Source organism: Mustela nigripes, chromosome 14, assembly GCF_022355385.1.
Source record: "Mustela nigripes isolate SB6536 chromosome 14, MUSNIG.SB6536, whole genome shotgun sequence".
Classification (NCBI taxonomy): Eukaryota; Metazoa; Chordata; class Mammalia; order Carnivora; family Mustelidae; genus Mustela; species Mustela nigripes.
In genome coordinates this window covers 1160258-1176925 of record NC_081570.1, presented here as the reverse complement: position 1 = coordinate 1176925, position 16668 = coordinate 1160258, and the positions used below count along the sequence as shown (strand labels likewise).

The 16668-nt window shown below is 67.0% G+C and overlaps 1 protein-coding gene across 1 annotated transcript in view; it reads right to left on the bottom strand.

Moving 5' to 3' along the window:
- PLCH2 (phospholipase C eta 2) overlaps window positions 1-16187 on the bottom strand; it is a 33238-nt gene extending 17051 nt beyond the window's left edge. Inside the window, exons 1-5 of the mRNA XM_059374416.1 lie at window positions 16008-16187; window positions 6374-6520; window positions 4162-4430; window positions 3873-4001; window positions 667-837 (exon numbers count right to left, since the gene is read on the bottom strand). Of these exons, the coding sequence (XP_059230399.1) occupies window positions 667-837; window positions 3873-4001; window positions 4162-4430; window positions 6374-6520; window positions 16008-16050 (759 nt within the window). The 5' untranslated portion in view covers window positions 16051-16187. The remainder of the gene's footprint in view (window positions 1-666; window positions 838-3872; window positions 4002-4161; window positions 4431-6373; window positions 6521-16007) is intronic.
- Between the last annotated feature and the right edge of the window lie 481 nt (window positions 16188-16668).

Below are 16668 nucleotides of genomic sequence, written 5' to 3'. Positions count from 1 at the left end.
GCCCACCGCAGAAAGCAACAGCCAGCTCCTGCCTGGTCCGAGGTCAAGGGCGCCCCCATCCCTGAGCCTCTGGCCACTGCACCCCCCATCTACAGGGCTATGCCCAGGGAGCCCTCAGCCTCTTCGGATGGGCAGGGGGGCATAGAGTCAGGGGAAAGGGGTGCACGCCCCTCGGGCTCCCAGGGCATCCAGGCATCTGCTGCACAGATGGGTGAATGGTGGCAGCGGCGGGCCTGGAGCTCAGGGATACGGGCGAACCAGAGCCATGGGGGGAACCAGAGCCATGACGGGAACAGGAGGGATGCCTAGAGCATGGAACCCCGTTCCACGGGGAGTTCCACGCTAAAGGCGCTGTGGTGAGGCACAGGCTCCCTTCAGGAAGCTCAGAGTGTCTGTGGTCAGGGCTGAGCTGCTCAGAGGCCCACAGGGGAGAAGCCGTGGAACTTCCCCAGGGTCCCTCAGGGTCTCCATGGGACCTCGAAGAGGCTGGCATGGCCCATGATGGGAACCGAAGCAGGTCCATGGAGTGGAACCCTGAATGCCAGGCTAGCACCCATCCTCACACACTGAAGGGTTCTCAGCCACACTCAACCAGTTCAAGGGCCCTGGGAGCCCAAGGGGAGGCCATGTAGGCTTGGACCCTGTGGCTGCTGCCCAGGCCCTCACCTTCTGCTCCACCTCCAGGAAGCGCTGGAGGTCAGTGACGTCCAGGTGGTCCTTGTGGTCACTGTAGGTCAGCATGAGCAGGTAGAGGTCCCGGCGGGTGGACATCATCTTATAGAAGGCACAGAACTCCTCAAAGCCCAGCGTCCCCTGGTGGTCATCTGTGTCTGCTTCCTGCATGCCAGAAATCTGTGTCCCCCAGTGTCCCAGCCTGAGAGCTGCCTGGGATCCTTGCAGCAGAGAATTCACTGGGCTCCCCCCGCCCGACTCTCCCACCAAGAAGCCACTGAGTGACCCTTTAACACAGATCTGACCCTTCCCTCCCCTAGTCCCAGACCTTCAAGGTCAACTTACACCTAAACCTGGCACAGTCACCCCACACTGAGAACCAACACTCCACACTGGAATCGAAACTCCAATCTGGGGGTCAGCATCCCACGTTAGAGCTGACACCTCTATGTGGCAGCTAATAGGCCGCTCTGGAGTTAATGCCCACCCCAGGCTCTGAGCCTGTGATGGTACCAGGGTGCCCAGTGGCCAGAAGAGCTCAAGGCCGCAGGGTGTACCGAGTGCCCTGCCTTCCGGCCGCGCAGCAGGGAGAGAGCACCTTGCAGCTGACTCCTTCCTGCCAGCAGGGCAGCTCTCACAACACCAGCAGGAGCCCGCTGGATGCCAGTGAGACCACAGAGTCCTTCATGAACCCACCCCTCAGGGAGCAACCCCTGAAGCATCAGACCCTGGGAACACCAAACGTCAGAGCCGGGACAGACCCAGAGGACAAGGGACCGGGCAACGGCAGGCTGGGCTGCCCAGAGGAGCCTGAGGAGCCCCGGGGCCATGGCGATCCCTGGGAATGGCTCAGAAAGACCCCGCAGCAGGTGCCTCTCCAGCCCCAGTGCTCTGGGTGTGAGCAGGAACCCCGGAGGCTGAGGGCACAGCGGGGACGGGCGTGGGGTCAGCACCACGGACAGCAGTGCTCGCGGCCCTGCCTCCTGTCTGGACAGTCTTTCCTGGTCGACCGACACAACCTGGGGTGACGGGGGTGGGGCGTGGGCGGCAGGTCCCTGAGGCCCTCTCTGAACCGGGAGCGTCACCAGGGAACCAGGGACCACAGACACCCCCACGTCCCCATGCCCAGGGAGAGTACTCCTCTTGGGGGGGGGGGGGCAGATCTCTAACGCCTGCTCCTAGAGGGGCGCCATGATGGGCACACAGCAGGGCCCCTGAGCCTCAGCCCAGGACGCCAGCACCCATGCCACGGCTGGGACAGGACCGAAGACCATGTGTGTCTGCAGCTGTGTTGGAGGGCAGCCCTGGGTCTGAGAGCCGGCAGGACGGCCAGGTGGGCGGCCGTCCCGGGGTGTGGGTGGAGCTGTGCATGGACGCCCACCGCCCTGTCCGGTCCACGGGGTGATGTGCCCTCCCACCCGGTTCTTTGCTGGGCTGTACCACCAGGAGTCCAGGCTGGGGAGGCCGCCTGCCCTCCGTCCCGCAGCGAGCCCTCGGGGCGAGTGAAAACACGTTCCGAGGATGAGACTCCAAAGCACAGCCCCTCAGCCCCAGTCCTTGGGCCGCTCCTTCCGCCCAGTCACCGGCCGGCCAAGGCCCACTCCGGCTGGAGCCACTCTGCTGGGCACCCGAGGGCCACGCGGGGCCTAGCCACACTGCTGTTGCCTCAGACTTCACGAAACTATGTTCAAGGCGCCCTTTGCCCTATACAGATCTCTCCTTTGATCAGGCACTTCCAGGTATTGGAAATAATCTTGAAATTTCTTGGCAACCAAATTGACTCTAGTGATCAGAGCTGCTTGGCCCGGTGGGAAGTCAGTGCTCCTGTCCTGGGCTCCAGAGCACTGGGAAGGATGTCGTGAAGATGGCCAGGGGCCGGGGACTGGGGGAGGCCTGGGGACTTGGGGACTACCGTGGACATGGTGGGGGGGCACAGGCTCTGGGGTCCACAGCTCTAGGCCAGCCCAGAGCCGCCACCACACACACACACACACACCCGTAGGCTCCAGGCTGCAGGGTCTCCCACTGCTCTGGGCATCCTCGAGGGGATCTGGTCAGAGCCTGGACTCAGCCAAGCCAGGGGCGGGTCAGAGGGCTCTGTGGGGAATCCCGTGTTGAAGCCTGCCTGAGAGGCCCCGTGTCCCTACAGGACCGGGTGGGCATGGGCTCCCCAGGGCTCCCAGCCTGGGCACATCTTCAAGCCAGGACTTTGTGCGTGACCTTCAGGTCCTGGGAGCCTGCGCACACTCGCGCCCCATCTGGGAGGGGGTGCTGCTCTCCTTGCGCCTCAGAGGACAGGCTGGACCCCAAGGTCTAAGCCAGCCTATTGCCCAGCCCCTGACAGCCTCACTGTTCTGGAACAGCCTCTTGCCCCAGAGCGGTCCCCAGAAGCAGCGTCAGCAGGGTACAGGTGGGGAGCTGATCTGCAGGGCTGAGCCATCTGCCAGCTCCTCACTGCCCAGGCAGGCTCTGTCCCCTTGGGGGCTCCCAGGGGGGCCCTGGGAACCCCCTAGTCCTTGGCCGGCAGCCCAAGAGCATCCCACTCGCCCCTTCCTTCACGCCCACCTCGCTCCGCCCAGCGCCAGCACCTGTCTGTCGTGAGAGCCCAGGGGAAGCCCAGAGGCTGTGCCCAGTGCAGCGGTTGGCTGTGTGCACGAGAGATACAGAGCCAGAGGGACCGAGAGACGGAAAATCATCTTTCCAGGCTGCATCCTAGGAGCTGGGCTTGCCTGCCCTTCGACCCCACAAAGCAGGGACCCACCGATGCCACCTTACTCCACAACATACCAGCCGGGGGTCGGAAGGAGAGAAACTAACTACGGACAGTAAAGCCTGCGTCTCCGCCGAGAGGCATTTTCCGAACTCCTAACGCGGGGCCCACTGAACCAGGAGGCGGCCCTGAGCGGGGCCCCAGAGCTGCTGCCCGCAGGACAGGTCAGTGCCGGGCACTCTGGGGGAGGACGAGGAAAGGGGGTGCAGCCCGCTTTGGGTGGCTTCCCTTGGGGACCTGACTGGGCCTGAATGCCCCCCAGCGAGGGAGGGCCCCCAGGAGCAGCTGCCACCGTGCCCCGGGCTTGAGCCGCCTCCGCTCCGCCAACGCGAGCTGTCCCCACCCCCGTCCCCCACAGGCCCCGCCGGGACTTCCTGCAGCTCCAGCGGGACGGCTCCCCGGGGACGCACCTGCACCGGCCCCACCTCACCTTGAACATCTGCTTCACCTTCTGCCGCGGCAGGTTCACGTTCAGCTTGTGCAGCAGCTGCAGGACCTCGCCGATGCTCAGGCTCCCGTCCCCGTTCTTGTCGGCCTCGTCAAACGTCTGCTTCAGCCACTTCGGGGCCGAGTTAGGGAGCCACACAGCCCAGCAGGGCCAGCCGCGCCCCCGCCCCCGCCACGGGCGGTAGGAGTGGAGGACCCCAGCCCCAACGCCCCTCCCCTGCTCCCCTTCCCCAGATGCGTGACCGCCCCCAGGAGGCTAACCCTTCCCTGACGCCTGCCCCCCCAGACCAAGGATATTGGTCCCTGGTACGCTGGCGGCGGGCCAGGCTGTCTTCGTCGCTGATGCCGGCCATGAGGTAGCGCAGGCCGGTGACCCAGGTGCGTGCCTCGTCCCCGCTGGGCGACACCAGGTCCAGGGACTCTCGGTGGCTGCCGTGGTAGATGCTGAAGCAGCAGTTGGGGTCGAAAACCCCATCAGGGTAGCGCTGGAAGACCTCAGACTGCCGCCCCTCACTCACTTCCTGGATGGAGTCGATGGAGACTGCGGGGGGCAGGGGCACCGGTCACAGCCCGCCCAGCACGCGGGGCCCCCACCTGCTGCACCGGCTCAGCACAGAGGGGCAGGAGAGGCGAGGCTGGGGACAGCCGGGGAAGGGACATTTCAAGGGACCCTCGAAAATACAGATGGGCTCAGGCTGGGGAGCCCACCGCTCCCCACTCTGCTCTGACCGTAAGGTCTGCTCCCCACTTCCTTCGGGTGTGAAAGAGGTTCACACACTCCCCCGGAGGGAGGGGGCTGCCTCCCTCGCATTAGTAATCCCAGGCATGTGGCCTCTGCCCCAAGCCCAAGGCTGCAGATCAAGGGAGCCCAGACAAGCCCCTTCTTCTGTCCAGGTCCAGCCAGCTCGTGTCCCTGCCCAGATGCTAGCCTGATGCAGGGCTGCCCCCCTGGTGAGCGCTGGCCCCGCAGGTGGTAGGACCAGGGGTACAGCGGGGTCCCGCTCTGTGTGCCCCAGCCCAGGTGCCTTCAGAGATATCCTTACTGGACGCAGCCCCCGGAGCTCCAGAGCCTCCATGCAAGACCTGAAGAACGCTGAGCCGATGCCCAGCCGCTGAGCTCAAGAAGGCGTCTCTAGGCTCAGTTCCCGCACGTGGGGCAGGGCCCCTCACAGCGCGTGTGCAGGGCACAGGCAGCCCAGGGTCCCCTCCGGGAGCCAGGCACCCGGGACCAGCCCCCCAGCTCTGTGCCCTCCATCCAGCTCTCACTGCCTCCCGTTACTGCCGGCCATTTCTGGCTCTGCCCAGTGGGCGCTATGCCCTTCTGGGGCAGGGGGCGTTATCCTGCCCAGGGCACGGACGGTGGGGCAGCCCCATCAGTGCAGTGAGGGGTGGGCCCCTCTGTCTTCTGCTCCCACCCCCTGAGCTCCCAGGTGGGCCGAGCCCACCTACCTGGGGGAGCTGCCTACTTCCCTCTCCAGCTCCCTCGGTGCGTACCTGTGCCTGGCAGGGGTGGGGGGTTCTGAGCCCCTGGACTGGGAGGGTGACAGACAGACAGCTGCCCCCCATTCCTCCCTCCTGGAGACCTTCCAAGGCCAGAGACAGCTCTAAACAGTGCACTCGGCCTCCCCTCCAATCCTGGCCAGTCTCTGCCCTGTCACCCCTGCCCTCGAAGGACCTCTGTGACCCCATCTACTGGTCCCTTCTCTCTCCAACCTCTGTGTTTTCTTCTGTCTCAGCTGGACACGAAGATGTCTATTGTGAGCTGACTGCCCACCTCGCGCTCAGACCCAGTGCAGGGAACAGCACAAGGAGGAGCCGCAGGTGAGAACTGCATGTCCACCCCTCCGGGCCCAGAGGGCAGGGCCAGCCCTCCCCTCCTGGATGCCCTCCAGGGGCCTCCCCAGCCCGGCTCTCTCCCAGGCCCCACGGCAGTGACAGTGCCCTTGGCAACTGCTGGGCTGAGGCCTGGCCCTGGCTCCCCTGGGTCTCTCCTGGCCTGTGCGGGCTCTAACGTGTCCCTTCCTGCCTCTCGGCCTGACTCCTGCCATGCCATGCTCAGAGATCAACTATGCTCTCCCCTCCTCTGCACAAACCCTCCCAGCTCAGGACCCCTCCTGGCGCCAGGCTGCTTGAGCTAGCCCAGACGCCTGGCCCTTGGTGTGCCCAGCTGGGGGCTCTCTCTCTGTATTTCTGGGAGGTCTTGTCCCTCAGCTCCACGGACGCTCCTTTGGCCCCTCAGCCCATCCCAGATCCCACCCAGGAAAGGGCAGCTGGTCCCCAGAGTCCTCAAGGGCTCTGCCAGGCAGGAACAAGGCCAGGGCCCTGAAGGGCACTGGGCTTCAAGCCCTCCCTACCTGGCATCCAAGGTCCCCTCAAAGCTCCACGTCCACTGGACCCTTGTGCCAAACCAGAGCCCCCGACTTTGCTGCCCTCCCAGCTGCCCGCAGCCGCCCCCCCCCCCCCCCCCCCAGGGCCGCCGCTCACTCTTGGCTTTCTCATGTTTGCGCGACGGCCTCCAGCGGACGCAGGAGCGATGCTCGTCCAGGAAGTAGAAGCGGACCAGGCCCTTGGAGCCGCCGCGGAGCTTGACCATCTGGGTTCCCGCTTGCATGGCGCTCATGCATCTTTCCACTGGACGTCCGCGGACGTGGCCGACAGACAGACGACACAGAGACACACGGATGTGGCAGACAGATGGAGGACGCAGAGACAGACGGGGCGCTGTGAGTGCTGGGCCCCCCACGAGCTTCGGGGGTGCAGAGACCACCCACACGCCCACCTCCGGGCCCACGGAGCCCACCGGAGAGACTGGGGCTGCCCAGCCCGGCGGCCACCGCCTCCCCTCATGCGCCTGGGCCGGGTGCGGTGCCAGGCGGGGCCCAGGTCCTTCCCTTGCTCTGGCCGCTGGCTCACCCTCTGCCGGCCCCAGCGACACCACAACCTGCCCCAAAGTCAACGACGCCCTCTCCAGGGCTGCTACGCAGTGTGGCCTCTGTGCCGGGCACAGGGAGGTCCCTGGCGGGCAGCTGGCAGGCCGGGGTTTCTCCTGAGAGCCTGTACCCCCTTCCTGTGGCCTTCAGGAAAGCTGCCTTCCTCCAGGAGGCAGGGGTGACTCGGCACAGTCGAACCCTGGGGGCCCAGAGGGGACCCTGTGAGGCCATGTCTTGCACTGGCGGCAGGAAGACAGCACCAGACTTCAGCTCCAGAACGCAAACCCGTCCCCCAGCGCCCCTCCCTTCGTCCCCCTCCTCTGTCTGCCTAGCCTCTTGTCTGCAGCCTGGGTCCCCGGGGTCGGAGTCTCCGGGCCAGGCCAGCAGCCCCCTGGGGCTGGAGAGAGGCCCAGGGGTGGGGTCAGTTGTTGCCCCCGGCCCCCGGCCCCTGGGCCCCTCACACCTACTGACAGAAAGCCAGGCCTGGAAGCTGCCATCTGTTGAAGCACCAAGGAATTACCCCCCCGAGAACCACCGAGTGAGGGACCCTCGGCGGGCGTCTTGTGGAGGCACCGCCCGCCAGGGAGCCAAGTTGGGCAGGACCCCCTGGAGGAAGCCAGTCCCTGACCCTGCACTGCAGGGTGGTGGGACACAGCCCACAGGGAGGCCGGGCTCCACGGGGGACACGGGGAGGTGGGGACACAGGTGGTGCAGGGCTGGGGGCTGGGAGGCCCAGAGGCCCAGAACAGGTTCTAGAACGCAGCCCCTGGACCAGGCCTCATCCTTCGGCCGGAGCAGACACCCGGGGGGCACAGAGCCCAGATGGGGCCATCCACGGGCCAGCCCTGTCAGAACAGATATGCAATCTTCCTGTCACAGCCGGGCAGGCCTCGACGCGCACACGGCTGAGTCTCACATCGCTAAGGGGTGTCCCGGCCCCGCCGACGGCTCGTGTCCTGCACACGAGGCTTCTACCCCACTGGGGCTAAAGGTGCACGGGCCCCGAGTGCCAGGGAGTCCGCCCCTCCAGCAAAAGCCGCAGAGCTGCCTGAGTGCCCAGCCAGGGTCCTGCCCGCAGCCCTCCGTGCCCCGACCCCTCACCCTCCCCACTGCCTGCTCGGCCGCCAGCCTCTAGGCCCCGGGGGGGGGGGGGGGGCAGAGCGGGGCGCTGCGGGCGTCTCCCAGAGGGAGACCCGAGGGGCAGGAGGCTACAGCTCACACCCCCGGGAGCGGCCCCCACCCTCCTGACCCCGGGGGCTGGGGGACTGGGTGGGGCTCGCTGGGCAAGCAGGGCTGCCCCCTTACCTAGTGGGCCAAGCGGCCACGGTGGGGACACAGTCACACTCGCTCCGACCCAGAGGAGGGCCTCCGCCAGGCAGGCCACCACTCCCCCGGGGCCGGCTGGGGTCAGACGGCCCGGGGACCGACATGCCAAGACAACAGCCAGGGTGGCTCCTGGAGGCCCGAGACGGCCCGCGTCCCCCGCACCTCAGCAGCAGGTCAGGGAATGGCAGGGGGCACGGAAGCCCCACGGGTCCGCTCCTCTCTTCTGCCTCCTCCTCCTGACAGCCCTTCCTTCAAGGCCCCCTGGGGCTGCTCTCGGACACCTCTGGCATTGGTCCAACTGTCCCCCACAGTCCAACGGGGCCCCTAGGCCAGCCTGCCCACCCCGCGGGGCCACAAAAGGATCCCCAGAGAAGCAGCGCCTGGAGTCTGAGGGCAGGGGAGCCGCTGCACCTCTGCCCACCCCGCCGAGCCTCCGCCCAACCCCCTGTGCTAATCCAGCCCGGGGCCAGCCCAGCTGGCCAGAGGATTTAGGCCAAGGGAACTCCCAGCTGGAGACCAGGAGGGCACTAGGCAGCTGGCAGTGTCGAGGAGGGCCCAGGTCACCAGCCCCCATGTCCTGGCCAAGCAGTGACAGCCAAGACAGAGGTGGTCACCCTGGGGACCCGAAGAACACGGCTGTCAGGCCTGGGATGACCGTCCTCGTGGGACCACCCACGTTGCTCATCATCCGCCCCATGCTGTCCCGCTCCGTTCCGGCCTGAGCCCCAGGAGAGGACCCTACTCCCCACCCCACACGTCTTGCACTTGCCAGAGACGCCGAGGGGTGCCCACAGTCCCCAGGGGGAGGGGGTAAGATGGGGCAGGAGAAGCAGTATCCTGGCCCCCAGCCCCCAGCCCTCTGTGGACTGATCCGGACCTGAGCACGAAGGGAGGGCCGGAGTCCGCGGGCCTGGATCGAGCGCTTCCACGCCCACACCCGCGCCCGCGCCCTCACCCAGCTCCAGGCCCCAGGGTGTGCGGCCTCAGGTCCCAAGGACCAGCCCCAGGGCCTGACCCCTCTGGGCTGCGGCAGCCCACTGCCCCGCGCTCGCTCACCACGGAGTCCACCCAGGCGCTGGGCTGCGCTGGGCCTCCTCACGCAGACCCGGCCTTGGGGAGAAGGACCCAGCCCAGGGAAGACCTGCCCGCCCATCTGCCGGCCCGACACAAGGCCCAGACTGGGGCGGCGCCCCCCGCCACCTGCGTGTCACTGCCCCTCCGTCAGCTGTCCCTCCCCGACACGGGCCGCTCCCTCCTGCCTCAGAGCCCGCAGCTCTTCAAACCCAGGCTACCCCTGCTCCTCCCCGATGCCTGGCCCCACCCTGGGGGGGGTCCCACCTCCTCACCCCCCGCCCCCCGGCCCCTGACCAGCCGCACCTGTCATCCCAGCTCATGCCCCGCACTCCCAGCCACCAGCTGATCAGTGGTCTTTTGCCATCAGCCGGGGGAGCTCAGGTACCTTGATCTGCCCGAGTAGGGGTGCGCTTGGGGGCACAGGTTGAGTGGGTCCAGCCCCTGCACCCCAGACACCCTAAGTCCTCCTCAGCACCCCCAAGGGCGTGGTCCTCCGCTGCCCAACCAGAGGAAGGTCCCGCTAACCCAGCCTGACGCAAGGCTCTGCCAGAGAAGGCCGCCTGGCACCCAGAGGCCTGGCACCTGGAGGCCCACTCTGAGAGTCCGTGAGGCGATGGACGCAGAGCCGGGTTCCTCCGGGGCCATAGGACACTGTGGGGGAGCTCCCGGTTCTGGGGGTGCCCGTTACCCCACAGTGCAGCTGAGCACGCTGGATACGTGCAAAGGCCAGGCCCCCAGTGACTGCCAGGCTGGGCTTGAACCCAAGACAGGCCCCGAACCGTGAGGACCCCGTCCCCTAACCAGGAGCAGGGTGCCTCCTTCCCCACCCTCCCCTCAACAAGAGCTGAGCACTTGCTCTCAAAGGGAAGGGACAGCAGCACCCAGGAGAACCACGCACAGGGTGGAGGGCCACACCAGCCCCCAAGTCTACATATGGCCCCGGAGCCAGTCCCCACCTGCTCCCTCAGGGTCCCCTGAGAAAACCCCTGGGAACAGACACCGAAGGCCTCCCCTTGCTCTTCTATCAATGGGGCCATAGAGACAGGGTGTCCCTAGTCTCCACACCCGGGCCCACACCCAGGGGGACAAGAGCCCAGCCCACCCCGACAAGGAGGCCACAGCGGGGCCCAGGATGGACTCACTCTTCACCCAGCACTTGGCCCGGCTCCCACCCCGCCTGCCCCTGTGAGCACCAGCTGCCCCAAGAGCCCTGACCCCAGCCTCGGTCCATGCCGGGCTCGTCCCAGTCGCCAGCCCCTGCAGGGCCAGCAGGTGTGGCCTCTGGGCCCTCGAGCCAGCGCACAAGCCGGGCAGAGGGGGCAGCTGGGGGCCAGCAGCCCTGGCCAGGAAGGGGCAGCAGGGCTCCCTCAGGCCCTTTCCTCCTCAGGCGCGCCCCACACACCTCTGCTTGGGTTCTCAGTCCTGAAGCTCAGCCGTTCCCTTCGGGACCCACACGGCTGCCTGATAAGACCACACACGCTGGTCTGCATGCCCTCAACCCCCCAGGGCCCTCTGGGGCAGGACCACCCTGTCCTGTCCTGCTCTGTCCTGGTGTTATCTGGGTCAGGCCCCAATCAGACCCTCAAAAGTGGGCAGCTGGGCCCCCAGTGCCAAGAACCCCAAGCCAGCCCTGGGGGTGGTGACAGGAGCCAGCACCTAGCACGGCCACGCAGCCTTCTCGGGCTTGGCCACCACCGGGCAGAGCTGGCCCCTGCAGTGGTAGTCCTTGTGGAGGCTGGTGCAGGGTGTGCCCAGCCCAGATGGAGGCACAGGCAGAGCCCCCTCCCCAGGGGCCTCCAGACCACCGTGATACTCAAGGCCACAGGGGCCCGTGGCTGAACCGCTGACCCGGACGCCCACCCTGGGCAGTCGCCGGGAAGCGGACTCTGAGGGCGGCCCCTGTCTCCGTGCCTCCGTCTCCCTATCTGGCAGCAGATCCCTCAGCCCCTTCCCTCCTCTCTTCCTCCAGTGGCCACAGGACCCTGGCTGCAGCTGCTCCAAGGGAAGAGGTCCCCGGCTGAGGTGGGACACCACTGGCTTGGCTGGAATCTCAGACGCTGACCCCGTCTTGGAGTCCTCCGGGCCGAGCACGCACACAGGCGGACGGGGAGGTGCTTCGGGCAGGCACGGGCCCAGGCCTTGCTCGCCCCCACCTCGAGCAAACACTCCCAGGGGCCGGGGCGTGGGGCGCACGCCTCCCACCTCCCTGAGCCCCCGCGGCCGGCCACCACCCCCCGGCCGAGCAGCCACGCCCTCCGTGGGGTCCTCAGCCCCCATCGGGCACCTTGAGCCGCACGTCTGCTCTCTGCAGGGGCATCTCCACCTGCAGGAGGGGCCCAACCTTGCGCGGGGAGGGGAGAGGAAGGGGTCCCCGGGCCCCAGCGCCGCGCCCGGCGCCCGCGAGCACCCACGGGGACCGGCCCCAGCGCCGGCCAGCGCCTGACAGGAGGGAGGCCTCCTGTCCCACACAGGCCTCCTGACAGGCCCACACACATATGGTGGGGATTATTTAAACGTCTGAGGAGCAGCTCGTGCCCCCTCCCCCTGCGCGTCTGGGCGCCTCCTCCCGACTATTTTTATTTTATCAGGGACCGGGCGTCGTCGGCTCCCTCAAGCCCCCCTCCCCCCCGGCAGGACGCCAGGACGCCAGTGCCCAGGGCCCAGGGCCACGGAGTCAGTGCCGGCCCCGGGGGCCCTGGGGGACAGTCAGCCAGGCTGGCAAGGCCCTGGGTGGGTCCCAGACAAGCCTGGAGGAGGGCCGGGGCGGGGGCGGGGGCGGCGTCGAAGCAGAGGGGGAGGTCCATGCCAGACACCACCCACCCCCACCACGAAGTGCCTTTTTCCCCTCCTCCGGCAGCACCCTTCCCGTGGGGCAGGCACTCGGCCTTCCCGCAGGAGCCTGAGAGCTTGGGGGTGGGGGGCTGACCCACAGCATCACCAAGCTCAGAAGCGAGGAGGGCCGGAGGGAGTCCTGGGGGCAGACTGTCCCCAAGTTGCTCTGCCCCTTTGGACAGCTTCTGGCCGACCCCACCTTCTCCAGCCCAGGGACGCAGACCCCGGGGAGCCAGGGCAGCAAGTGTGCAGGCGGTGGGGGGTGTGTGCGGGGGATGTGCTCCAACGGCCCCAGTGCCCCCTCCACCACACCGACTGACCAGCCCCAGGCCTGGGCCTTCTGCCCTCAGAGGGCCCTGGAAGCTCATGCTTTCAGGCAGGGAGAGCAGCCGCATGGCCCCTTCCTAGCTGGTGACATGCGCTCCTCCGGGGACCAGGCTTGAGGGAAGGCCAGCGGGAACTTCCTGAGTGATGGACGAGCAGTCCACAGATGGCCCGGGCTCCCGCAGCCGTGGGCACAGTGGACGAGACAGAGTCCGGTGCCCAGCGCCCTCCCACAAGAGAAGCCCCTGGCCACGCACTGCACCGCCACACTGTCACCGAGGCTGCCGAGACCGTGGGGACCTGGGGTCTTCAGCACATGGGGTCCCAACATCCCGCTTTCCTCTGCCTGCCAGCAGAGCCCAGGACCAGCTCACACCAGCCTCACAGAGGGTCCTTCTCAGAGTCCTGCCCCCTCCCGTCTCGGCAGCCCCCAGCTCAGCTGCAGTGGTGGCCTTAATCACGTGGAAGAGTCGTGTGTGGAGGGGACTCTATAAATAGCCACTCCACAGCGGCCTGCCTTCCCAGGTGCCCGGGCTGTGTGCTCCCCGGCCCCAGCCCTCAGCGCCTGTGCACTGACCTGGCCAGGGGCTGGGAGGGGGCATCTGGCCATACACACCCCCCTCAACCAGGGCTCCCCGGAGGCAGGCACCCAGCTTTGTGGGCTTTGTGTGAGGGATCGCCCCGGGGAGCCCCCGGCGGTGACCAGGGAGGGAGAGACAGCCTCGCAGCAGCTCTGGGGGTGGGGGCATGTTCCTGAAAAGTCACCAGATGGAACTGGGCCCACCTGCTGGGAAGAGAGGAAACTCCTGCAGGTTGAGGGAGGGGTCCCCCCCACCCCGCATGGCCAGCAGGCCCCATCCCCACCCCACACCCACCTGGGCCTGCGCGGGAGGCAGGCGGCAGCTGGCGGGGCTGGACGGCCGCCGGAGAAGCAGGCACGGAGCCACGGGAGCCGACAGGAAACAGGAGAAGGCTGAGCCTGTGGACTCCTCCCCGGGCCCGGTGGCTCCTCCTGGCCAGGGCGGCTTCCTCGACAGCCTGGGGGCCTCAGGCACCTTGAGGACTGTCCGGAAACAGCCGGGCTCTCCCAACGTGACTTCCTACAGTCCCCGCTATCTTGTGCAGGACCCCTAGCCCGCTCCCCTGCGTGAGCTGGACCCGTGCCGCTGCGGAGCCAGGTGGTACCCTCCCTGAGCGTCATCCTGACTCCCCTTGGCCCTGCTCCCCAACATGCCCACCATGGACCTGGGAGAGAGCTCAGCCAGGGCCACCTGCAACCGCCCTCCGGGCAGGTCCACCCACGGCTTGAACCAGAGGGGAGTCTCCAGAGGTCAGCGGCTCTGCTGACTGGGGCCTGCCTGGGCCAGGGTGACTTCCGGTCCGTGTGCACCAAGACCACCAGGACTCACGTGGACTCACAGCGGCTTCCTTCTCTCTATAATTGACTGTCAGGCGCGCGAAGCCCCATCCTAGGGTCCTACAGGGCTGCCCCTGGCTGGTTCGGAGGCCCACTGGAGTCTGCCCAGTGGGAAGCTTCCTTCCCCTCCAGCTCTCCAAGAGCCAGAAAAAATACATCCTGTCCTGGAAAGGGTGTCTGTCTCCCTGCCCGAGGGGCCCGCGCCCACCGGCCTTTCCCACACAGGAAGTCCATCCAGCCGGTAGAGAAGCCCACGCCTGCTGGAGGCAAAGTCCCAGGAAGGAAAAGATACTTCTGATTACTCATCCCTTCTTGATGCCTCTACCCCCGAGAGCCCTCACGGAGCGTGAAGCTGGCCTCTGCACCCAAGAGGGCCCTCTGCACCCCCCTCACAGACCCCTGCCCCAGGAGAGGGGCGCCTCCCCACAGGGCCCATCCACTGGCTTTCCAGGAGAAGGTGCCAGGAGCGAGGAAACCACGCCCCCAGCTCATTAGCTGGACAGATGGAGGGCCGGACCCAAGACTCCCGCCCATCTGCTCTGTCCTCAGCTGTTCATTTGAGACTGTTCTCTCCGGGGGGGCGGGGCGGGCAGCACACTCACCCCAACAGACCACGGCCATGCCACACGTCTCCCCCTCCCAGACAGGGGGCACGAAGGGTGGGCTCACATCTGCTCCTGCGGCTGCCGCCCTACTACCCCCACAAGACCAAGGCCCTTCCCTTTCTGGCTGCACCCTGAATGTATCCGGCCCCCCGGGCCCTGGGAGTGGCCAGTCCCAACCCTGCTAGTAGGCAGGCATCCTGCACCCCGGGGTTCTGACCAAGGCCGGGTGCTGATTCCACAGAACTCTCTACAGCTCAGGTAGGCAGGAATGTGCTGGGCCGGCCTCTCCCCAGGAACCATCCACCATGGAAGCCCTGCCCCACACTGGCATGGGGGTCTGCGGTCATCGGGTGGGTGCACCTATGAGCGACCCAAGCACACAGCCCCATCTCCACCTGCCATCCTGTCCTCCATTCACAGAAGGCATCTCAGGGAGGGAGGGGGGGTGTGGTGGGGACAGGCATTCCCGAAGCCTCCACACAGACTGGACATACTCTGCCCACAGCCACCCTACGAAGGCACCTCCATATTGTCCCTCTCTTGCACAAGAGACTCAGAGAGGGCTGGTGCCTTGCCTGTGGCCACACAGCTCCCTGAAGGACCCTGCAGGAGATGTGCCCTCAGTCCAGCCAGCAGTGATGTCCCTGCTCCCACACATGCTGTCCAGGGCCATGCAGTCCCTCCCCTATGTCCACACCAATCACAGGGCAGGACACACTGGGTCCAGAACAACGGGGACCCAGCCAGCCATCCAGAAGGCAAACTGGACTGCCCTTTGGTTCTCAGCCCTTAATCAGGAAGTCCCTCTGCACCTGCCTGGGGTCACTCTGGCTACAGCTGTGGCTCTGACCCCCTCCCTCTCTGCTTCTCCCCACTCCTGGCCCGGAGCAAGTGCTGCCCTGGGGCGGACTGACAGCTGGCCCCGAGAAGCCCTGCCCCATCTGGTCCCCACAAGGACAGGGGACAGGGCCTGACCAGGTGCAAACAAGTGCCCTGGTGATGGCAGTTCCGGGCTGTGTCCCCTGTGGATCCCTGCTGTCTGCCCAAAGTAGTGCGGGCCCCCAGGTCAGGACAGAGTGTCAGATCTCAGCAAGAAACCCCCACTGGGGTGCCAGCACTGAAGGCCCCGGGAAGGCGGAACCGCAGGCAGGCCGGCCCCTCCGGGGAAAGTCGCCGCTGACCTGTCCATGGTGCTGACGAGGTTCAGGGCCGCCTGGCTGCCCTGGAGGAGTGGGGCGGGAGGGGGCTGGACCGGGCGAGCCCCCAGGGCCCCACAGGTCAGAATACCCCAGATCGGACACCCCCCCCAGGCTGGTATCCCATAGGGGCAGACTGAGGTCAGGAGACAGCTCGGCTGGGGCTCCTCCTGCCCCGTCCATCAGCATTGTCTCCACTTTTGGCAGAGAAGCCAGCCCCGTGGGGGATGATGGGGGGGCAGCGGGATGTGCAGGTGTTGTGGGAATGGGAGTGTTCCGGAGGCCCCTGGGGGAGGGGGTCAAGCCCTGCCCTAGTGGGTGCAGTGGGTCACCGATGGGCAGTTCGCACCTGACCCTGGCTGCCTGCAGGGTCGCCTCAGCCTCCTTCCTTGAGTCCCTGCAGCTCCGTCTTACCTTCGTCCCGGCTGAGCCCACCGGGGTCCCCGGGCTCTTCCATGGCCCACAGGTACCACCCCCAACGATACCGGCGTGGCCCAAGGGGGCGCGGGTGGTATACTGGCACCGAGTGTCCCTGCGCCTGAGCGGGCGCCCATGGCCGATCAGCGAGCGCTGAGCCCGCCGCTGCTGCCAGGACCGCCCCTCCCGCCGGAGCCCCGCCCTCCTTAACCCTTCACAGCCCAGCCCAGCGGTGGGCGCGGGAGGAAGTAGGAGCTGGGGTGGGGTGCGGTGTCTCAGCGGGCTCAGCGGCTGGGAGTGGGGTGGGGGGCAGGAGGGGCTCTGGAGACACCCTCAGCTGCGCTGACCTCCTACCACAGAGGGCAGCAGCCCTCTCCCCTCAGGAACAAAAAGATCTCTGGTTGGAGGCCCCCCAAGACCACAGCGTCCCTCAGATCACTACGGACAGCCTCCCCTAGACCCCAAGGGCTAGTTCTCTCCAAGGAGGGTCTCCAAGAATGTCCAGGGCTTCAAGGATGGTGAGGGAGACCCTTCCCGGGCTGCCTGGTCCGGGCCCAGGTGCAGGATGGATGACAACCTTGAGGGTCCAGGTCCCAGCCCCAGCCACTTGGCATCCAAACCCCTCTATGCTCCTTCTCTGCCTCCACCCATATGTCCT